The sequence below is a fragment of the Cajanus cajan genome, chromosome 4 (assembly GCF_000230855.2).
Source record: "Cajanus cajan strain Asha chromosome 4, NIPB_CcT2T_4, whole genome shotgun sequence".
In the NCBI taxonomy this organism is placed as follows: domain Eukaryota; kingdom Viridiplantae; phylum Streptophyta; class Magnoliopsida; order Fabales; family Fabaceae; genus Cajanus; species Cajanus cajan.
The window spans coordinates 324,967-349,386 of NC_138520.1; the positions used below are offsets into that span (position 1 = coordinate 324,967).

Below are 24,420 nucleotides of genomic sequence, written 5' to 3' on the forward strand. Positions count from 1 at the left end.
CAGGCTCAAAGGGGGTGACATGAAAGAAAGCTATACAGATGTTGAGAAATATTTTATGATGGTCAAGGTATCGTGCCTATTCAAATGACTGAAATTAAGGCAATTTTTTTTTCCCTTCAACAATGTCTTTGGTAAGAATATACAATACTAGAAACTGACAAAGTCAACGCATTATTCTGCATGAAGTATATAGCTAATGCACAAGAAAATGTGTACAGAATTCTATGTAGCCTTATTTGGTACATAATCATAGAAGCTCATAGTGGTGATGCTTCAGCGGGTCCTCAAGAAGGATATGCTAAGGTTCAGAGCCCAAGTGGAGATGAAGATCGTAATGCATAAAAGAGTCAGTTAAAGTCCATTTACTTCTATTATCAATTTTTGTTTTCACTTTTAATCACAAAATTACCATCTTGTTTTCAATTTATTTCCTGAATTCTCAAAGTAAACGGACCCATAGCTAATGGCAAGGATAGATTTGGGAGGTGAGGAGGTGAGTAGAGATGGATCGGGAGATTACGAGGGTCAACAGAGGAAGTGAGGCAAACCCTTCTCTATGGACCCCCTACCCTCCACTGGCTTAGTCACCATCCTGATTTGCAAGTATATTTGCATGGCACATTTCGTATGATTTTTCCTATTAACAAATCAGACATGAGTCTATGCCACTGCCAGACATCTCCGTGACATTTACGTCCACAATTGAACGGCAGGGATCCAATTCTAACAATTAAAAATTTATGAGGAGAAAATTCACTCATCTAAACTATAGGACGACATGGAACAAAGTAGGAACTAAAAGTGTAGGGCGTTAATCAAACGCATACTTTATTATATTAAGGGAGATATGCCATGATTTGATCAAATTAAATACAATGTACTTCAGAAGCCCTTTTATCCCGAGAAGAGCAGTACGAGAGTGAAACTTGATGGCTACAATGTCTGTGCATGTACAGAAAGCGAAACCGATACCCTGCTACAGAGGGATCATAAGAAGAAAGGAAATGAAGCCTGTGAGAACATGAGGTATGTTTAAGAGAGCCACATGAAAAAAAGGTAAACACCTAATCACAAATTTCAGGGGTATATGCAAATGGGCAGGCATTATAGCATTTACCAACTACAAATGGCTCCGCCACATCACAAATAGAAGCTGTTGCATTCGGTTACAGTTCGGCTGCAGTTTGATCATTCACTCAGCAATCTGTCCATATGGCAACAGTATAAGCAACTTGATTATGTGCATGAAAGCAAAAGGGCATGGAATGCTAAGAAAAGATTGCTAACTTGATTAAGAGGATTGTCTGGAGATTTCTTCCATAGCTTCCATATCATGTCCTTGTACTGATTGTGGGTAAGGCCCGGTTTCTCTTCCTTCAACTTAGGGAGCTCAGCTTCTTCAAATGCCTGCAAGGGTTATGGTTATGGTTAGGGTTAGGGTTAGGGTCTGCGGATCCAATTGAAATTGAAATAAATAATAGATTGTGAAATGATAACCATACCTTGAAGGAGGCCTTGAGACGCCTTTCGGGATGGCGATCGGGGGGCAAGTTATCGACGATGGTCATCTGAGCGATGGCATCATCCAAAGTTCTTGCTTCGATGATGGAATCGTCGCGATTAGTGTTGGAAACAAGCACCATTCTCTCGTACTCCTCCTCTGCGGCGGTGCGACTCTGGCGCTTCTTAGCCTCCTCCGCCTTCCTCTGAGCCTCCGCCTGCTCCTCCTCCCGGCGGCGCTGGAGCTCGGCTTCCGTGACCTTGGGAACCGGGATGGAGACACGGTTGGCCTTCTTGTCGACCTTCTTCATGGACTTGTCGAGCTCCTTCTCCTCCAGCTCAGCCAAGCGGCGCGCCTCCGCCTTGCGCGCCGCTGCCTCGGCCCTCTTTTCGGCCTCTTCCTCCTTCTTCTTGGCGGCGCGTGACTTTGAACCCTCGGCCTCTCGCCAGTACTGTTCCTCCTTCTCTCGAGTCTCCTTCTCCTTGCGCTCCGTCTCCGCCGCGCTCTTCCGAGCCCTCGCCGCCTCCGCCTTCGTGTTCACCCCCATCTTCTTCGGCATCTTAGGGTTTCGTTTTCTTCCCTCAAATTTCACACTGATGATGTAAGAGTACGAATAATATGATCATGTGATGGATACGTACATATCCTTTCTTCATCCTCAAATCAAATCGATCTTCGTTTCAAGCCAGCTAGGCCTGCCGCTGCAAGTGCAACCAGGATCCATGGGCCTTGGCCCAATGCAATCCATCTTTTTCTTTACTTTCTTCATTTATATATATATATAGAATAATTTGCATATCACAAAGAGAGAAAACAAATTTAAAATATAATAAAAAAATTGACGCAAAAAATGGTGTATCACTTTTCCTTTTAAAAAAATATCGATATAAATTGGTATTTGATCTTATGAAGTTTTATAGATTTTACAATTTAATTTTTATAATTAAAAATATATTTTTTTGTATCTATGTCGATTAACTTTGAGTCATGTGTTTATTTGTTATATCAACTTGAAGGTAAAGTTTTAAGTTATATGGATTAAAGGAAAACAGCAATCATGAATAGGAATTAAAAATATAATAATGTAAGTATAAAGATTAAAAGGTATGATTTATGGTCCAAGGTTGAAATTTTATCATCGTCATCATACCTCCTATGGATAAAAAAATTATATGAACTGAATGAGTATTTAAATTAAACATATTTCAATGACTATATTATTAATTTTCAAATGATGTTTTTGTTGAGATGTGATACACATACAATATCAGACAATTAATTGTTGGAGCCTTGGAGGTCTTCATAATACGGTTGATGCAAGAGCCAAGAGTGATACAAATGACATGATGAGGAGCTCGCAAAAAAAAGTAGTGACAATAGGTATGAGAATGAGACACACTTAGACAAATAATTGTTAGAGGTTATTAAAGTGTAGTTGATGTAAGAGTCAAAGGTGGCACAAATGGCGCGACGAAGAGCTCGCATAGGTGATGAAAAATAAATTGACAAAATTAACTAAAAATATTAAAAAGAGTTGTATTTCTTTAATATTGGAGGTTCAATATTTTATAAAAATAACTTACAGTAATAAATGATTATTTATCCATTTACTACTTACATTAGTACTTAAGGGTAGAAAAACTCGACATTAAGTATAGAAAAGTAGTAAAAAGAAAGTAACATTTGATGTAAGAGAAGTTTGTTTGAAATAAAAAAGACAGGGAGGTATACAATTTTTTTCATTACTACATTAAAGTAATTGTTGACATTATTATGACTAGTCCCCTTAAGAGACAAAGAATGTTTAATACGGCTTCACAAGGCAACTAACAATAAGCTAATGCCAGGGACAAAATTACGTGCATTATCACAAGAGAAATCACCCCACTAAGATACGAAATGCCTATCAAGTCCAGTAAAAAAAAATCCCTCCTCCCCTCCCAATCCAAACACCTTACCACAACTAATTCAACTTTCACAATGTCAATTTTTTTAACAATATCGAAGTGTATACTATTAGAAGTAATAATTAATATTTGTTAGTATATATAAAATGGATACTCTTTTCTTAATATAATTTATTTTATATCTAAAATAATTTTAATTCCTCAAATATCATAATTTTATAACTTTAATATTTTAAATATTATAATTAGACAATTTTTAACTTATTTAAGTTATATATATATATATATATATATATATATATATATATTAATTTATTATTCATTTATTAAATAATATATATTTATTATTGTCAAAATTACTAATATATATGTACCTGCACGAGGGTACTCCGATAATTTTGCTACTCCTGCTGGGTCTTCGTCTTCCATGAGGTATCCTAGGGAAAGAGAGGGGTACCTGCAAAAGGCATTCCAATGCTTAAGTCAGTCCTCGGTCTCAGAGATATCAATGTTAATCAAATTGGTAATTATCAAAACGTACCTCTCTTTGCCACTGGTCATACTTATTTATACTAACCTTGATGGGCCAGGCCCATATGCAGGCCCATAAGAGGATCCATTAATGATACGAGAAGTCTTCAATGTGATCGCGAGGAGTTATAGATTCTTCTAAGGTATACTTTCCCTAATATTCATACCATTATCCGGTATACATGCCCCCAGGGTTTCAAGGCTTTTTGATAAATATTAAAAAATGGAGAAATCCTAAAAAGAAATGTTTGCGGATCTTTTCTGCTGCTTTCTCTGATATTGCCGTCTTTCAATTAATGTGAGGCTGCTGCTTTCAATCATCTTTGGCCGATGCCTATTTATATATAAAATTTTTGTAATCATTGTTTTTGAAAAGGTTTTTACGCAGTGGATTTTGACCGCGATATCAGAGAAAGCAGCAGAAAAGATCCGCAAACATTTCTTTTTAGGATTTCTCCATTTTTTAATATTTATCAAAAAGCCTTGAAACCCTGGGGGCATGTATACCGGATAATGGTATGAATATTAGGGAAAGTATACCTTAGAAGAATCTATAACTCCTCGCGATCACATTGAAGACTTCTCGTATCATTAATGGATCCTCTTATGGGCCTGCATATGGGCCTGGCCCATCAAGGTTAGTATAAATAAGTATGACCAGTGGCAAAGAGAGGTACGTTTTGATAATTACCAATTTGATTAGCATTGATATCTCTGAGACTGAGGACTGACTTAAGCATTGGAGTGCCTTTTGCAGGTACCCCTCTCTTTCCCTAGGATACCTCATGGAAGACGAAGACCCAGCAGGAGTAGCAAAATTATCGGAGTACCCTCATGCAGGTACAATATATAACTTAAGTAAGTACAAATTTGTGTAATTATAATATTTAAGAGACTAAAATCATAAATTACTTTAGTAACTAAATTTGCACATCTAAAATATTTAAGAAGTTAAAATTTTTTAATTAAAATTTAAAAAATTAAAATCACACAATTATAAAAATATATTTAAATCTTAAAAAAATAAATTTAAAAGCTATTTATAGATTATTTTATGGATTAACAAAAAGTAAATCTTTGAACTTTAAGAAAATTATGACAAAAATATCTTTATTTTACACGTCACAATTTTAAAATTCTTTTAAATTTTTTGCCTAATTTCCCTTTTCACATGATAGTTTTCATCTTTAGGGTTTAGGCATCCGAACTGCAGCTTTAGGCTCTGAAACTACGTGTTAGGCTTTGTTTCACAAGTGCACGAAACTGTCGAAAGTAATTTCAAAATTTTTAATTAATTTATTCAACTCTTCAAAATTTACCAAACCATTCTCAATTATATATTTATATATTTATATGATATCCATACTCATTTATCATTTTATGTTAATTTGGTGGAAAGACAATTATTAAACTGCAATCATATTTATTGCTTCACATGGAAGAGTTTTATCAAGTAAAAATAAATAAAAGAATATCATAATTTTGATATCTAGTAAAAAAAATAATGTATGTATTCTCTTAAATACTTACTTGTATAAGATATATGATTTTTATTTTTTGTTAAATTAACATTTTATTAGTCATTGTTAAATAAATTTTATAATTAAATATGAACATTGAGAATTTGCAAATGATTTTAGAGAAAAGTTAATCTATTTAAGTCGCAATTTATATGTTTGAAAAGGATCCCAAATAAATGTATAGAGGACTTGCAAATGATTTTGGGGATAACTTACTAACAAAAGATTTTCAACTACTTAGAGGTACCAATGATTCAAGGGAAGGTTTGCATTGTCAATTTTAGGGGGTGTATTGGATTAGGATTTTAAAAGACTTTTTTAGGGGGGTATATTGATTTAGGATTTTAAAAGACTTTTTTTGAGTAAAAAAGTCCATTGGTATTCAATCAGGATTTTATGTCACTTAAAAACAATCCAGTGGTATTCAATCTGGATTTTCAAGATTTTTTAAAGAGTCCATTAAAATCCATTAGTATTCATTTGAGATTTTTTACAACTTAAAAACAATCCATTGGTATTCAAAAATATAAGAATTTTAAAGGATTGTTATGTGAGAGAGATTTTGAAGGACTTTCTAGTGTTATTTATAAATACCAAATTCATAAAACAATCTCATCCAAACCCATCGGATTTTGAAGGATTGTTTGAAGTGACTTTTCAAGAATTTTCAAGAGAGTTTCTCATTTTTTTTCTATACTTTTATCTTCTCCGTTTTTTCTCTGCTAATAATACTGCACTATTGTTCATTGCTCATATATAATATTGTAATACTGTTCTCATCTCATTCCCCTATTTTGTGAAACTCTGATATGTAAATGATAGTGTCGTTGACTTGCTCTATTTTTCTGTTCGTTCTTTTTAATTGACTTGCTTTATTTTATTATATGTAGTTGAATTTGTTCCTTTTATATAACACAAAAGAATGCTTGAAATTTCAACTTTTAAGTGGTAATTTTTTTTATAACACACGTCAAGAAAAGAAAAATGTGAAAGATGAAATTGATATCATAATCTCTACAATATATATATATATATATATATATATATATATATATAAAAGATGAATTTGTTAGGGTTTCTGTGAGTAGAATGAGATGAAAATGGATCTTAGTTGGGGAAGAACCCTCTCAGCATAAAAACTGTGATCTCTCTCCTTCTCTTAAGTTTGATACTCTTATCCCTCCTCCTTTTATGACTCAACAATTATTTTTTTTTTTTACTATGAATTTTTCTTTTTATTTTTATATTGTGAAATTATGACTTTTTATATTTAAAAAAAAAAAGAAAATTAACATAAGACATTGCAGTATCTAATTTTTTAGGGTTTAGGATTTATGCCTTCATTAGTTTATTTTAAAAAAATAAAATATTGTTAAAATATTTGTTAGAATAATTTACATTTATAAATATCGTTAAAAATATATAACTAAAATAATATATATATATATATATATATATATATATATATTCTCTATATCTAAATTCTTATTCTTTAAATAATAATTATAATTATAATTATAATTATTATTATACTAATATTATATATATTGCATATGTAATTAGGTAAATATTTTTTGGTGGATTGTGGATTTCCTAATTGACGCCAATTTTTAGCTCCATTTCGATGTGTAAGATATCATCTACAAGATTTTGCAGGTCAGGGTAATGACCCTGAAAATGAGAAAGAATTGTTCAATCTTCGTCATGCGTCTTTAAGGAATGTGATTGAGAGAATATTTGGTATTTTTAAATCAAGGTTCACAATTTTTAAGTCAGCACCTCCATTTTTATTTAAGACACAAGTAGAACTTGTGTTAGTATGTGCAGCACTACATAACTTTCTACGTAAAGAATGTCGTTTCGATGAATTTCCAATTAAAGCGATAGATGAACCTTCATCTTCAATGTTACCCGTTAATGAAAATCATACTTTTGAGCCTATTATTCAAACCCATGAGCAAGAGCGAAAAGATGCTAATGCTTGGAGGACTAGTATAGCTATGAATATATATGTGGGTGAATGCTATTTAAGAGGATAGAATATTATGGAGAATTATTATTATTATTATTATCTATGTAGACATTATTTTTTTTTTATTATTTTTGTCTTTGACTCTTCTTAAATTTGAATGTATGAAATTTTTTTTTGAAATCTTATCAAATGTAAAAAATCCACAAAAATTCTACAAAATCCACAAAATCCCACAGAATCCATTAAAATCATGATTTAAAAGTCTTGCAGAATCCATTAAAATTCTGATTTTAAGTCTTGTAGAATCCTGCAAAATCTTAAAAGTCATGAAAATCCTGCAAAGTCTTTTAAAATCCACAGGATTTTTTTTAACTAAAAAAATCCTTTAAAATCCTTATCCAATACACCCCCCTTAGTTAAAAAAAATCTTACGGATTTTAAAAGACTTTGCAGGATTTTCATGAATTTTAAGATTTTTCAAGATTCTACAAGACTTAAAATCAGGATTTTAATGGATTCTGCAAGACTTTTAAATCATGATTTTAATGGATTCTGTGGAATTTTGTGGATTTTGTAGAACTTTCATGGATTTTTTACATTTGATAAGATTTCAAAAAAAAAATTCATACATTCAAATTTAAAAAGAGTTAAAGACAAAAATAATAAAAAAAAACAATAATGTCTAGATAAATAATAATAATAATAATTCTCCATAATATTCTATCCTCTTAAATAGCATTCACTCACATATTCATAGCTATACTAGTCCTCCAAGCATTAGCGTCTTTTCGCTCTTGCTCCTGGGTTTAATAATAGGCTCAAAAGTATGATCTTCATTAACCGGTAACATTGAAGATGAAGGTTCATCCACCGCTTCAATTGGAAATTCATCGGAACGACATTCTTTACGTAGGAAGTTATGTAGTGCTGCACATACTAACACAAGTTCTACTTGTGTCTCAAATAAAAATGGAGGTGCTGACTTAAAAATTGTGAACCTTGATTTAAAAATACCAAATATTCTCTCGATCACATTCCTTAAAGACGCATGACAAAGATTGAACAATTATTTCTCATTTTCAGGGTCACTACCCTGACCTGCAAAATCTTGTAGATGATATCTTACACCTCGAAATGGAGCTAAAAATTGGCGTCAATTAGGAAATCCACAATCCACAAAAAAATATTTACCTAATTACATATGCAATATATATAATATTAGTATAATAGTAATTATAATTATAATTATAATTATTATTTAAAGAATAAGAATTTAGATATAGAGAATATATATATATATATATATATATATATATATATATATATTATTTTAGTTATATATTTTTAACGATATTTATAAATGTAAATTATTCTAACAAATATTTTAACAATATTTCCTTTTTTAAAAAATAAGCTAATGAAGGCATAAATCCTAAACCTTAAAAAATTAGATACTGCAATGTCTTATGTTAATTTTCTTTTTTTAAAATATAAAAAAGTCCTAATTTCACAATATAAAAATAAAAAGAAAAATTTATAGTAAAAAAATAAAATAATTGTTGAGTCATAAAAGGAAGAGGGATAAGAGTAACAAACTTAAGAGAATGAGAGAGATCGCAGTTTTTATGCTGAGAGGGTTCTTCTCCCAACTAAGATCCATTTTCATCTCATTCTACTCACAGAAATCCTAACAAATTCATCTTTTATATATATATATATATATATATATATATATTGTAGAGATTATGATATCAATTTCATCTTTCACCTTTTTCTTTTCTTGACGTGTGTTATAAAAAAAATTATCACTTAAAAGTTGAAATTTCAAGCATTTTTTTTTGTTATATAAAGGAACAAATTCAACTATATAGAATAAAATAAAGCAAGTCAATTAAAGAGAACGAACAGAAAAATAGAGCAAGTCAATGACACTATCATTTACATATCGGAGTTTCACAAAATAGGGGAATGGGATGAGAATAGTATTACAATATTATATATGAGCAATGAACAATAGTGCAATATTATTAGTAGAGAAAAAATGAAGAAGACAAAAACATAGGAAAAAAAAGATGAAAAACTCACTTGAAAATTATTAAAAAGTCACTTCAAACAATCCTTCAAAATCCGATGGATTTAGATGAGATTGTTTTATGAATTTGGTATTTATAGATAACACTAGAAAGTCCTTTAAAATCCCTCTCACACAACAATCCTTTAAAATCCTTATATTTTTTAATACCAATAGATTGTTTTTAAGTTGTAAAAAATCTCAAATGAATATCAATGAATTTTAATGGACTATTTAAAAAATCTTGAAAATCCATATTGAATACCACTGGATTGTTTTTAAGTGACATAAAATCCTGATTGAATACCAATGGACTTTTTTACTCAAAAAAAGTCTTTTAAAATCCTACGATATCCTAAACCAATACACCCCCCTTAATTGGGTGTTAGTCCGTGTTAATGTTTTATTTAGCATCTTGGAAGGGTAAGTTCCTCAATAAGGCTAATCATTTGTATCTTGTTAACTTTGTAATTTTTCTATTCCTTTATATAGTATGCAGTCGCTTTGGTTGTCTCAAAAAGTGTATAACAAGATTAATCAAGCCTGCCAAAGTTTTTTATGGGCAAAGGATGGTGCAACTCGATTCTGGTCTCTAGTGAACTGAAGTACCATCTTAACAATGAAGGAGGAAAGGGGTTTGGGTGTATGTGATGCTTGACAGGTGAATTTTTTTCACTTGGAAAATTGGTGTGGGATCTCTTACATTCGAATCAGAAGCAATGGGTGGGTCTTTTACGTATGAAGTACTTGCACGGGAGAGCTGGTGTTGCATGTTAAGAAATACACTAGAACATCTCATATATGTAATAACATTGTTAAGACTTCTCCTTATATCTATGAGGGATTTGAACCTCAATTGGGTGATGACAGCTCCTCATTTTGGTATAAAGACTGGTCTGATATGAGCAAACTAGGGACAAATGTACTGTTTGTTCATATTCGTGATGTGGAAGCAACAATGGTGCAATGCTCAAGGAATGGAGCTTGGGATTAAGTTATTATACACTTAGCTTCCTAATGAGTGGGCCCTACAATTTCAGTAGATTAGCATTCATTTTGTCAAGGGTAGCAAGGATCATATCTCATGGAAGGGTGATGTATTAGGCTATTATACTACAACTTTAGGTTTTCGTTTTCTTCAAACTGAGGCACCTTGTTTGCAACAAGACATATGGAAAGGTTTATGGAAACTGCATATATCATAAAAGGTTAAATTCTTTATTCGACAATGATTACATAGAGCTTTACCTACTAATTAATTCAAATTTTCTCGGCATCTTGTGTCTAGTGACACATGCCCCAAATGTTCATGCTCAATAGAAACTTTGCTACATGTCTTAAGGGATTGTCCTCATTCGAAGGAAGTATGTCTACAAATGGGTAAGAGGTTTGCCTGGGTGTTTATGATAAATGATATCAACACTTGGTTCTTAGTTGTCATTCAACATCAAGATGGTATGAGGTTGAGTATGGTCTTCTAGTGGGTGTGGAGGTTTTGCAACAATATAATTTTTCAGGAAAAGGGATGGAGTATTTGGTATGTGCTACATCAAATTGAGACAACTATTGTGGATAATCTCTTATATTTGAAGCAAATAAGAAGTTGGGGGGAGAATGTGTGTTGGTCCCTCTTGAATACCCATGACTAAAGTTGAATGTAGATGGTAGTTGGTTGAGTGACAAGAGTTATGGGGTTTGGAGGTGTTGTAAGGGATGTAGTGGGAGATTGAAAGAGTGGTTTTGCAAGTTTGATGAGTAATGGTGATCAACTTCGTGCAAAATTGTTAGTAATATTGAAAGGTTTGGAGTTGTGCTGACACTAAGGTTGGCGACACATAATTTGTGAATCAAATTGTGTTGGGACAATGTCAATGATTCAATGGTCGGATCATGAGAGTTATCTTCATAAACATTGAGATATTATCAGAAATATCAGGGGGTTGGTGGCCTGGGATTGGAGGGTTATTTTTGTGAGTATCTCTCATGATATAAACAAAATGTTTGTGGGTTGGGAAGCTAGATATTCAATTATTGATATTGTGTGTAGGAATCCTCTAGTTTTTAGTTTCCAATTTGTGAGAGGGGATATTCTTGCTCTGTTATAGTTATTTTTGTTTTTTTTTTCAATACACAAAAAAAATGAATGACTATTCTTTCATGAGAGTTTTTTTATTTTTTATTTTCTATTTTTTATGGATTCTCTTAATTTCTTATATAACTAGTATTTTAGCTTGTATGTTTTCTTCTAATTTAAATAAAAATTGCTAAAAGCTTTCTGGTATGAAAAAAATAACAAAGTCTATGACACTAAAATTTAACTAGGTTTCTGATAGATTAGATAAAATTATAAATACCCTTTTTTTCATACTATTCTTCCTGTATATAATCGAATGGTTTAAAAAACCTAAGTTTTCATATGGAATTCGAAACACCATGCTATTACACATGTTAAATGTTTACTATTTATAACAAAAAATTATAATAAATTATATATACAAATCAACCCCTATATATTAAACACAAATCTCTATTTACCATGGGAGCATTTTTAGAGGTTTTTCTTTGATAAAAGAATTTTTTTTAATTACTTATCTAATTTGATTTTTATTTCACATAATTATTTTTAAATTAAATTTTGATATTTTTAAAATAAAATATCAATAAATAAAAACAACATTATGCTATAAAATAAATTATTTATCATAAATTTTAAAAATATTTTTATATGTTTAAAAATATCTATTTAGATAATTTTTAAATATAATTTATATATTCAAACATAATATTCATTTGTATATATAATTTATTATAAATTTTAGTTATATACAATAAATATTCTACTTGTGTATTAAACAAACTAAAATACTAGTAAATATTATATTTAAATAAATAAATTATATTTAAAATTTAAGTAAATGTATATAAATTATATTTTAGATTTATGATAAATAATTTAAATTGTAACACATTTTTTTATTTATTGATAATTTATTATAAAAATATTATAATTTAATTTATAAATAATTATGATAAATAAAAATTGAATAAGATAAAGAGTTAATTTTTTTTAAAATTATAAAAATATTTAATGTATGAAATTAACGGGCTAAAATAACAATTTTATTTATTATGTGATAAAATTTTGCATGTCTAATATATTTATCTACTTATGTCCATGCAAATGACAATAACCATAAAAGTGTACACAAACTCAATTAGATTGATTTTGAAGGAAAAAACCACGGATATTTATTTATAAGTCATTATATTGTATAACCAATAATATCATAACTCTTTAAATACATACTAATACTAAAAATAAATTTACACCATTCGAAATATGTATTCACACTTTGAAATTATTCAAAATATTTTTAATTATAATTTTATTTTCTAAATGGTGTTGAGAATTATTTATCATAAATTTAAAATAAAATTTACATGACAAAAATATTAGTTTATTATAAATTTGAATAATAATATTAAAAACATTTATTTATTATAAATTTTAATTATATAAAATAAAAACATATAATGTTACATAAAATAGCACTGTCTTTTAGTATTTTACAATAACTTCAAATATTTTTTAAACTGAAAAAGTATTTTCAAAATTAATAAATTATTAATTAAAAACCTTTTAAATTAATAAAACTTTACGATTCGAACATTATAAATTTTTTGGTGATGAACATGGTTGACGCGATGAATGGAAAAAGGGGAGAAAATAGAAAAAATGGGGAAGGGAAAGGCTAAATATAAAAGGAGAATTGGATTGGGAATTCGCAGAATTGGGGTTTGGCATTGGGTGCGTGTGACTGAATCAAAGGAAAATAGAATTTGAGGGAAACTCAACACAACAGATCACGGGAGAGAAGAGAAGAGAAAAAAAACCTAAAAATCCCCTCTTACTTCACTAACTCTATTCTATCTGTAAGTCCCTTTCTCATCCCATTATATTTCTTCCTCCTTTCTCTTCTCTTCTCGTCATTTTCAATCATCTTCCTCTTTTGCCGCTTATTCCCACTTCAGCTGCTTCTCAATTCACAATTATCTATTCCATAACCATTACTTTCTGTTTTTTCGGGAACACTGCCCCACACTTTTACCAATATGTTTGAATTTTTAATCATCTTGAAACCAAGAACCGATATGTTTTCGGAATTCGGGAGACAAATGCTATCGCAAACCATGGAAATCTATTTTTTTGTTTGTTAGTTGCCTCTTCTCCCGCCTCTCTATCTTCTTTTGCTTTCCCCCCTTTATTTTTTCTTAAAACAGTAGCTGAAGTTTTTCAAAATTTAACAATCAGGTTCTAGTCATCCCTTTTGATTAAAAAACATATCTTTTCTGGCAGCCCGAACAAAACTAAAACAAGTGACCCATGGTATCCATTGAGATGCTTCTCTATGTTAGTGTTATTCAAGTAATTTTGGTTTTCTTTTCAGGTATCCGCATGGTTATACTGAATTATATCTGAAATCGGATACAACTGCAATAAGGTATTTACATCCATTTCTTGTCTGTCACTGTCTTCTTTCTTTTTCGATTTAATAAATTCCAATCTACACACTCTGGCCAGCCTCAGGTGGATAATTATGGGTCCTGTTTGGATAAACTACTTTTATAAGTATATATTCAATAAGTCTATGTTATATAAGCTCTGCAGTCTAAAATAAGCTTATTAGATTTTTGATACACTTTTAGGGGTGTTTATTAAAAAAGCAATTGTAATAAATCATCATGTTTAATTTAGTCAGAAATTACTAGGAAAAAAGAGAGAGAGTTGATTTTAGCTTTTGAAATGGCTTATTATAAAAAATTTAAAAAAAAAGGTAAGTTAACTTTAGAGGACTTACCTAATACATGGGAAAACAATCTGAAATTTGTGAAAACAGCAGACCATCTTAATGGTGGAAAAATTCACATGCAAAATAGCTAACCTTGTCAGGGATAATCTCTGCATTCATGCTAAACTGGTTTTGGACCTTAGATGGAAGTCCCATTACTTTTAAAGCAACTATTTGGCCACTGTTGTCATGTATAAACCAGATTTTATATTGATATTGTGCAACTAAAACGTATTTGTCTTATCTAAAATTGTAGTTGATAATGATTCAACAACTGATGAAAGATTGACACATGGATCCTGACAGCAAAAAATTTGGAGGAGGTAAAAATTTATCATGTCAGCCCTTTGCTTTGACAATCCTATTGAAATACTGGGTTAAAGTTTCGCTTTGTGATTATAGTTTGTCACACGACCACTTAAAAGAGTCATGGACTATAATCATGTTTGGTTTCATGCTGGTTCTTTAGAATCATGTTGAAATACCCGTTAACGTGATTTAACGTGATTTTACATAAATACTCTCATAAAAAATAGGTGAGTGTATAAAACATTGTGGATAATGCTTTTATTTTTCTCCAGTTAATTATCATGTTAAGTGCCTCTGGGTTATGCTATGCACATGGAGGTATTATGTTCATTGCTTAGGAATTTTAGGCCTGGTGTTGAAATTTAAATCGAGTATTTTGGTTGCTAATTATGTAGGTATAGTATAAATGATTATTAATATTGCTTACATTCCAAGCTCTGATGTAGAATCACGTACAATCCAGTTATTGTTTAGGCTTTATATTGTGTCAAAAACTTAAAATTTAGTTGTCATATAAAGGTTATTTTTCTTATCTATGTTATGTGTGAGTTTGTCTGTCTGTAATTAAATATAAATTTTTATTTTAGGTATTATCTTATCTTGATTCTGACTACCTTGGCAACAGTGTGCTTCTGTTACAGTAAATTAGGTTAACACTTAACAGTGTTACAAAGTCAGTTAATAAGCTAGTGATTAGTTTGGCAATTAGAGACTGCATTCTAACTGCTGCTAGTGTATCTATAAAATTACTCTCAACAGAAAATCTACTATATATCATTGATGGGAACTATAAAAGTAGCATTTGTAGTAGTTCTTAACCAACTCAATTTTAAGTTAGATTAGATATCCAATTCAGTCCTTCAAATAAATCATTTAACTGTAATTTTGTCCTAGAAGAAAAACGTCACTAAATAGTCCTTATTGATTAAAAACGTGACACAATTTAGTACTTTAGCCACTTTCTCTTAATTTTTAGGACATGATTAGTCACTAAAAAAGTGAATTGTGTACCAACTTAGTCCCTTCAAAATAATGATTCCACTTGGTTTATACAAATGTTAATTTAAATGCATGGAAGGATTAAAGTGTTCCATCTTTGTAATCTTGAGAGATTGCCTCGCGAGAGTGACATAGTTGATTAAGTCCCTTTGCTCCTACCAACTAGAATCTAGGGTATAATCCGACTTCTCTCGTGTTTTATATCTTTTCATGCAAACTTACATTGGGGATGGGTTAGACAATTCATAATCCCATTGAAAATTCTCAAAGAGGTTGGTGGTTTACTCTGACCATGTATGGGGTTGTGCCTTGTCCTAATCTAAACGCTTATATATATATAAAAAAAAAAATAATCTTGAGAGACCAAATGTTTAATCTTTTCCTTCTCATGATCAAAGTTTCCCCTTGTGTTTTTCCTTCAAAGACCAGTTTAGGTATTTACTCTACAATTTAATGCCTAAACCCTAAGGGCAACTTATATAAACTAATCAGTCTTTTTGTTACTTGAATTTTTTATGATAGCCGAATAAGCATTTCTTTGGAAATGAAAAATTGAATCCCACTTATACGAAACTTACCATGAGTTTCAGATAATTTATTTTCACTTATTGTGGGGCAAATCAATTATCCATCTCATTTTTTATAAGAAATTTGACGTCTGCTATCTCTCGCACTTTTTTTAATATTTAGCTTATGCATATGGTTGTCAAAATTGTAATTTCAATTGTAGTTGTTCATGATTCTATTTGCCAACTAGAAATCAGTTAGGTCACTTTTAGAACTTCTTAACATCATGCTTTAGGCCACGGTTTTAGTATGTCAAACATGTTGTATGTATATATTTTTCCTATGCTTTCTGATTGTGGGAATTTGTTATTTGAACTCTCAGGACCAAGAGAGTTGACAGGTTCTGTGGATCTATTAAATCATTTCAAATTACTCCCGCATTTTGAGTTTTTCTGCAAGAGGCCACTTCCAGTTTCAATTTCAGACGCACACTATTTGCACAACGTAGTAGGTGACACAGAAATCAGAAAAGGAGATGGGATGCAGTTGGATCAACTTATTCAGAATACATCTTTGTCCAGTGGTACTAATTATCGTATACAGCCTTTGGACCTCGATATTCTAAAGGAGGCTTTTCAACTCAAGGAAACTGCTCCCATTGATTTACCTGCTGTAAGAAATCATCTTCTTTGAATTTTCTTTGAATTTGATAGTGCTTCTTCTGTTGCTTCATTTCTGTTCACTAAATTAATAGACATGTTATCCTATTTTTCAAATTTCAAAATCAATATAATCAATCTATTCCATTTTAGATTTGATTGTATATATGCTTATTCCTTGTATTTGTCCCTGATAGGCCGAGAAGGGGATTCTGACTGTTGCAGGAAAATCAAAAGATGAGTCTAAAGATGAGAAGAAGCATAAAAAGCACAAAGACAGGGACAAAGGTAAGGACAAGGAGCATAGGAAGCACAAACATCGTCTGAAAGATCGAAGCAAAGACAAAGAAAAGGATAAAAAGAAAGACAAAAGCAGGCATAATGATTCTAGTGCTGATCCTTCAAAGAAACACCACGAGAAGGTTGATAAATTTTAGACCGATGCGTTTGCATTGTTCATGTGAAAAATCAGTGTTCTAAAATTCCTGTCATGTTATAATCTAATTCAATAGTTTTGCTTCCGAGCAAGTCATGAAATTTTCATTGGTATTGTGCTGATGATGTCAGCATTTTCAAAAGGATTTGTTTTACATGCCTTTTGAAAATGTCTCTCAGAAACGTACTTCAATTTTTGATCCATTTTACTCAATATGAATCATTTGATTACAGAAAAGGAAGCATGATGGAGATGATGATCTTACGAATGTCCACAAACACAAAAAAAGTAAGGTAATAAAGGGAGAAGCTTTGTCTCCAGATAAGTTGTCAATTTCTATTCCTATCTCTTTCTTCTCTATAAATTTTCTGCTGTCTATCACTACTCATAGTCTCTTGTCAATTCTTTAGTGATGTTTTGTTCTCTGTTTCTTAATTTTACTGCAGCATAAGAGCTCAAAAATTGATGAATTGGGGGCAATAAAGGTTGCAGGTTAAAATGGTTACACACTGTAGTTCTCTTTTCCTCAAATGGTTGTCATTTGAGGGGTCTGATGGAGCGGTCTGATGTCTAGGTGTTGTTCTTTTGTATTGTTTTTATTTTAGAGATAGTTGATGATGCATCTTTAGTTCTTTTTTCGGTCATCTTAAGTACGAATTTTAATGTTTATCAATTGTATTTGCTGAATTATTTGAGTCATGCATTCAATTCCTAGTTAGAAGAGTATCCACTCCTATGTATATTAAATGCAAATGTACGGTAGAGCGTTTTTAGAAACTTCTCATGAATGAGTGTTTTTGGACACTTTTTTCAATGAGAGCTTTTAGGAATTCTTGTAACATCATATCTAATTCAATATTTATTTATCATTTTTATTTAAATTAGTAAAGATGAGATACTTTGTGTTTTGTCATAAAAAAATAAAAATAAAAATGATGAAATTAAGAAAGTGTGGTTAATTTCAGAATAGTAGGACGGTTAAACAAATTAGTTAAAGGATAAAAGGATGCAAGAAATGTGGATACTAAAATAAGATATCATCTTTATTAGTTTTTTAATTTATAGATTAAATTTGAATTTTTAAAAGTGAATTATCAATAATTAAAATCAACCATTTTGTACTTGAATAGTTACCTTGCATGAGTGTGCTTTTAGGGCTACTTTTTTATGTGAGAGTTTTTAGGAATTTTTTGTAACTTTATATATGATTTGGTTTCATTTATCATAATATTTATAAATTAAATTTTAATATTTTCTAGATAAATTATTAATTAATATAAATAATTTTGTACTATAATTAAATTATTTATTGTAAACCTAAAATATAATTTATATATTTAAAATTATTTGTTTATTCTAATTTTAAATATAATTTATATGTTTAAACATTATATTCATTTAAATTTTATTTACATATAATAAATATTGGACATATGTATTTTTTCTGCATGGACATGGTTCATATAATGTCTTAAAGTTGATAATCATGAATTAATTTTTATGTTTGTAGGGTGTGACTTTCATCGATTGTAATACCTCAAATTTTTTACTAATATAATTATTTAATTATTATTTGTTTTTATATTTAATAGGGTCATTTTTTTATAATTATTTTAATTAATTAAAAAGATTTTATAAAATATTTTAGAGATTTTTAATAATTATGAGTGTTTTTAATTAAATAATAAATATTTGTGAAAATTGTTTTATATATTATTTATTAGAAAAATATATATTTTTATGATATTTGTTACAATAAATATTTTGAAGAAAATATGTGTTTTTATTATAACTATCTATATATTTATTTTAATATAATTATGTTGGGAGAAATATATTTACTATATATATATATTATAAATTTGTTAATTATTGTATTTTGTTATAATTATTTGAATTGGAAAAAATTATGTTTATTTGATATATTATTTAATTATTGATGAGTTTTAATATTTTATGAAAAGGAAAAGATAATTATGATTAAAATATTTTTACTGTAGGGTTAAGTGTGAGTTAAGTTTTTAAAGAGGGATTATAACAATTCTTTTTATTTTTAAGCTTCTCATTTTTTATCGCTAGAACAAGAAGGAAAATCATGACTCCTAAGAGAACACCTTGCAGATTGTTCTTCATATTCAACAAGCGTTCATCGAGGTATGGAATGAGTAAATAATCTCGATTTGGATGTGAGATAATTGTTGGGTAGTGAAATTGACCCCAAACTCTTTTTTGTTGTATGCAAGAGGGAAGCCCAATTTGTATCTACTCCTTAAATTTTGTCTTTTATATGATTCTTCATTGTTCTAGTTGATGATATTTAGGTTTAATTCCTTGCATTGGATTAATCTCTTGGATCTTAGATTACTAGTGAGTTCTAATAAGAGCAAACCCTGAGAGAATGCATTTTTTTTTGTGTTTATATGAAAAGTTGAATGAGTATGTAATTATGTACGTTATATATGATGTTTGAATTATATCTATAATTAATTTCATGTAATTTGAATTGTTTGAGAATCTATAGTTACCGTAGGGAACACTTGTTTACAAAACAAAGTGAAGATTGATGTTAATTGTGTGAATATATGAAATTGAGGTTGAATTTGAGTAATTAAGTGTATAATAGAGTAGTATTAGACTTTAGTATATGTTTTTACTTATTAGATTGGGAGAAGAAAGTTTGAGTGTGAGTTGTGCCTTGTTCTGAAAACTCTAATATGAATATGCCTCGGTATTTATTTGATTTCTTTGCATGTGATTAATAAAATTGAGATTTTATTGTTAGGTTAGAAAGTAGACATTTGAGACTAAAATTTAAACTTAAGAATTATGTAAAAAATGTTAAGGGATAATTGAGTTATGTGAGTTAAAGAGTGAACCTTATATTTTGTGCACGGAATATAACATGTGTATGTTATAAGCCCTTCAAGTAGACTCAAATGGTTGAATTAAGTTTTGTAATCTGTATAAAAGTTGTATCTCTATATGTTAGCTTTCAAATGTCATTGGATTCACCTAAAAAGAAGGTTTAAATCTCAAGTTATGATCAAATTAGTAAGCGGGGGTCAAACTGTCAGATTAGGCTGAAATGTTACAATTTTGTATTTTTAAAAAATAGTATATAGTTAGCTCTTGAGGTTAACATAGAAATTGGAGATAATTGTCTTATCTTTCTAATAAAATTAAGATCAACTTGATATCATATATATAGCTCTAGATAAGATGTTTGGATCACATAATGTCTTAGAAGATCAAGTTGTGAAAATATAGTCTCTGAATAAGGATGATGAATAGTTTTACCCTTGAAGTGTTTGATCTTATAAATGGTTTGAGGTACTTATATCAATATTTAAGAAGGATGAATTATAGTAGAAAACAATTGTTAATAAGTTATGATGTAAGTTGATTGTTAATGACTTTATGTATTTTAATAATAGTGATATCTAAGGACTTAATGTGTGATAGTAATAAAGTTGGTAGACTAGTTAAACTATTGATTTAAATTCTTAGTGAAATAATCTTAGTGCCTATGGTTGAGGTGCTAATATATGATTAAATGATCTTGTAATGATTCTTACTTGAGGTGCATCGAATAATGTTGTGTAATCATTGTATTACTTGATAATTAGATGTAGTGTGTGAGTATGACATTGATATGATCTATTGTAAGCTATGTATGAATTGACTGATGTGCTTTGATATTGATACAATTAATGTGTATGAGGATCATATTATGAAAAGTCTAAGCGAGACTTAGCTATGGTATGATATGATAAGATGTATGATGTGTTGTGGTATGAGATCATGTGAAATGTTATGCATAGTGTTTGTTTGACATGCATCATATGCATAAAAAGTGTTTTTATGGGTATGATATAGAATACACCACCAAGGAAGTCCTCTTGTGTAAAAGCTTTGGAATCAATCCTTGAGGATAGTTTGGTTTAGAAATCTTAGTCTCGCCCTTCGTCTGCACATGATGTATCTTGCGCGACTTAACTATCATGACTAGACTCTAGTAATATATTCTCATGGTGAGAGTGTGCAAAGAGTGTGACTCTCCATGTACTCTTAGGCTCTACTCTATGTGTATTACTAGCGACAATGCATAGGTATGATATATGATATTTTTAGTGGTGTCACATGTATGATAACATGTAATCTGTGTCCATTGTATAATGCACCTTAATGTTATGTGATATTTAATTATTATGTCATGAAAATATTGGTTGTGTTTGACTACCCAGTTACATCTTGAGCCAGTCTATTGTATGTTGTTAGTAAGGCTTAGTCCTTATAGTTGGATTTATATTTTGATAAGATGTGACATCGGGACTTAGTTAGAGATTATCTTGTTTTGTCATGTTTTGAGATAATTATTAGTTTTCTTGTAATAGATTTTATTGGAATTTCAGTTGTTTTTGTTTTGTTGAAAATGTGATACCTTTTATGTTAAACACATTGGATTTTATTTATGAAAGATTTTTCTATTTAGTTTTGATGATTTATGTGTTATGATATGTGAGGTAGAAGGTGTCACACTAGCTAAACATTACTATAACAAGATGAAAATTAGACATGAGATTGTACACGTTAAAATACCAATATAATTTATTGTTTAAGAATATTAATTTCTACAAAATTTTAAGATAATTTATAGTAAATTATACTTTTAGTTCTTTATCTTATTTCTAATATTCATTTTTATTTTTTATTTAAAAAAAATCCATTTTAGTCACTTTTAAACCCGAGTCAATTTGATTCTTCTAAAAGATTGATTATATTTTATTTTGGGACACAACTTTGAATTATTTTCTTAATTGATTCAAAATGTGTAACTTGTTTTATTATATTCACCTAAATGGAAAATATTGAAACCAACTAATGTTTGAATAAAAAAGCCATAAACATGACAAAAGAATTGCATCAAAATGAGTCCATCGAACAACCAAACACTAAAAAATATAATATCATATTTTTTCTATTTGCTTGTGAGATTCATTTTTCACACAACATGTTCATAGTTATTTTTTATTCAAATATTAATAAAGTTTCAGAATTTTAATATAAGTGAATCTAATGAGAAAAAGTTTATATTTTGAATCAATCAAATAATGATTTGAATTTTGATTCCAAAATTAAAAACAATCATAATTTTGGAAGGACCAAAATGACTCCCTTTTAAAAAAAATAAAAAACTAAAATGAACATTTTGAAAGATAAAGAACCTATGTTGCATGGACACGACATGAGATTGTTGTGTCCTCGAGTCTGACACTCTTTAGAAGCGGACATGCTATGGACGTGTCTCAGACAATTCGATAGACCGTGTCCACACAAATTGTACATGTCTCTATCACGCACACCTACAAAATTGACGTGTCTCCATCGTGGACACATACAAAATTGATGTGTCTTTATCGTAGACACTTACAAATGAATACGTCTCTATCTCGATGCTCTATTAGATACGTGGATTCGATATTTTTTTTAAAAATAAATCTAAAAAAAACAAAAGCAAAAAAGGGATGATTTGTGATTTGAAAAAAAAGAAGAAGAATAAATCTCAATAAAAATAAAAATAAAAAGGGGAGAATTTGAGTTTTTTTTTAAAAAGAAAAAAATCTCAATAAAAATATAAACAAAGAAGGTAAGATTTAAGATATTTAAAAAAAATTGATAAAAATAGAAACAAGGAAGAAAATTGTTCCATCTCTCCTTACTTGACTTTCATGTAATAGAAAAAAAAAATCTTAATAAAAATAAAAACAATTAAAGAAGGATTTGAAATTTTTAAAAAAAAATTGTGGAATATGATGTCTCTTAATAATTTATTTTTGAGACTTAGTAGATTATTGTTATATTAATATATAATATTTTTGTCATGTTATTTATATTATATATTATATATATATGTCGTGTCCATGTATTTTATGATTTTTGATTTTACTTTTTCCTTGTGTCTGTGTCCGAATTCGTGTTACTTAGTAAATGACTAAAAAATGAATCTTAAAATTAACATAAAGGACAAAAAATATAATTTAAATTATATTTTATATATTTAAATATAGTATTTATTTGTATGTATAATTTATTATAAATTTTAATTATATGATAAAGATTTAACATGTGTTATATGCATGCTAAATTATTTGTCCTTTCTTATATATTAAACATAGATGACTATTTTTCCAATGTTTTTTTTTCTTCAACAAGATGATTTTTAAAGATTATTTTAATTTCTTTATTAATCATTTTTATTTTATAAATTACATTTATTTTTTAAAAATAAATTATTAAATTTAATCTTATATCATAATATAAATTATTTATCATAAATTTAAAATATAATTTATGTATTCATAAACATCAATTTATAAAAGTATCAAATATATTTATTATAAATTTTAATTATATATAATAAATATGTAGCCTGTATTTACATACACATACACACACATGAGAACAATTATCTTATACAAGAGCATTTTAAGGTTTCTCTTTAACAATAATGTTTTTAAACATTTTTCTTCAATTCTATAACTTTCAAGGATTCTCTTAATTTATTATCTATTTCAATTTGTTTTTACCAAATTTATTTTTAAATTAATTTTTAATACTTAAAAATAAATTATTAATAATTAAAAATAATATTGGAATACAATATAAATTATTTATTATAAATCTAAAACATAATTTATGTTTTAAAATGTCTATTTATACAAATATCAAATATAATATATTTTATATTTTTAAATATAATATTTATTTATATATAATTTATTACAAATTTTGGTTATATATACTATTAATAATCGATGTTATTAATAAAAGAGATTATCCTATTTGATATACACATTTTTTGTAAGATAATTTTTTCCATAAAATTCCTTCTCAAACTACTACTTATTTCTCTACCATTTTTTAAAACCTATCTTTATAACTATATATGCTTAAAAGCTGGTCAAACTATTTTAATATTAACCACTCACATTTATTTTTTTTTAAATAGACAGAAATGCAAAGTGACTTTAATAATTAATATGATAGTATATATAAGAAACATTAAATACATGTTTATAAGTCATTTATATTATATCATATATCTAATAATAACACAACTTTTATAAAAAATAGTTAACGATTTGACATGTTACTATA

General features: G+C 28.8%; 2 protein-coding genes across 6 annotated transcripts; one reads left to right on the plus strand and one right to left on the minus strand.

The window, feature by feature from the left end:
• Positions 1 to 789: 789 nt before the first annotated feature.
• Positions 790 to 2,188, minus strand: LOC109816942 (coiled-coil protein). Of its 4 annotated transcripts, none has more exons than XR_014433572.1 (4): positions 1,503 to 2,188; positions 1,288 to 1,407; positions 1,118 to 1,204; positions 790 to 976 (listed from the first exon to the last, which is right to left on the minus strand). XR_014433572.1 is itself a non-coding variant. In XM_083073840.1 (3 exons), the coding sequence occupies exons 1-3, from the start codon at positions 2,058 to 2,060 to the stop codon at positions 1,193 to 1,195; spliced, it is 690 nt and encodes a 229-aa protein (XP_082929966.1). In that variant the 5' UTR covers positions 2,061 to 2,186; the 3' UTR covers positions 790 to 1,192. The 4 variants fall into 4 exon arrangements, 1 of the variants encoding a protein (XP_082929966.1); XR_014433573.1 differs by having other exon boundaries at positions 790 to 1,011; XR_014433571.1 differs by having other exon boundaries at positions 790 to 973; positions 1,503 to 2,187.
• An 11,015-nt stretch (positions 2,189 to 13,203) lies between these two features.
• LOC109810188 (putative mediator of RNA polymerase II transcription subunit 19b) lies at positions 13,204 to 18,143 on the plus strand. 2 transcript variants are annotated; one of them, XM_020373593.3, is made up of 7 exons: positions 13,204 to 13,435; positions 13,951 to 14,004; positions 14,609 to 14,675; positions 16,550 to 16,839; positions 17,024 to 17,248; positions 17,496 to 17,550; positions 17,709 to 18,143. In XM_020373593.3, the coding sequence occupies exons 3-7, from the start codon at positions 14,645 to 14,647 to the stop codon at positions 17,711 to 17,713; spliced, it is 606 nt and encodes a 201-aa protein (XP_020229182.1). In that variant the 5' UTR covers positions 13,204 to 13,435; positions 13,951 to 14,004; positions 14,609 to 14,644; the 3' UTR covers positions 17,714 to 18,143. The 2 variants fall into 2 exon arrangements, with proteins under 2 accessions (XP_020229182.1, XP_020229181.1); XM_020373592.3 differs by having other exon boundaries at positions 13,207 to 13,435; positions 17,496 to 17,555.
• The last annotated feature ends 6,277 nt before the right edge of the window (positions 18,144 to 24,420 follow it).

Coding starts and splice junctions, on each gene's coding strand:
- LOC109816942 (XM_083073840.1), bottom strand. CDS start 2,060: ATGCCGAAGAAGATGGGGGTGAACACGAAGGCGGAGGCGGCGAGGGCT. Junction 1,408..1,502: donor GTCTCAAGGCCTCCTTCAAG/GTATGGTTATCA, acceptor TAACCCTTGCAG/GCATTTGAAGAAGCTGAGCT.
- LOC109810188 (XM_020373592.3), top strand. CDS start 14,645: ATGGATCCTGACAGCAAAAAATTTGGAGGAG. Junction 14,676..16,549: donor CAGCAAAAAATTTGGAGGAG/GTAAAAATTTAT, acceptor TTGAACTCTCAG/GACCAAGAGAGTTGACAGGT. Junction 16,840..17,023: donor CTCCCATTGATTTACCTGCT/GTAAGAAATCAT, acceptor TGTCCCTGATAG/GCCGAGAAGGGGATTCTGAC.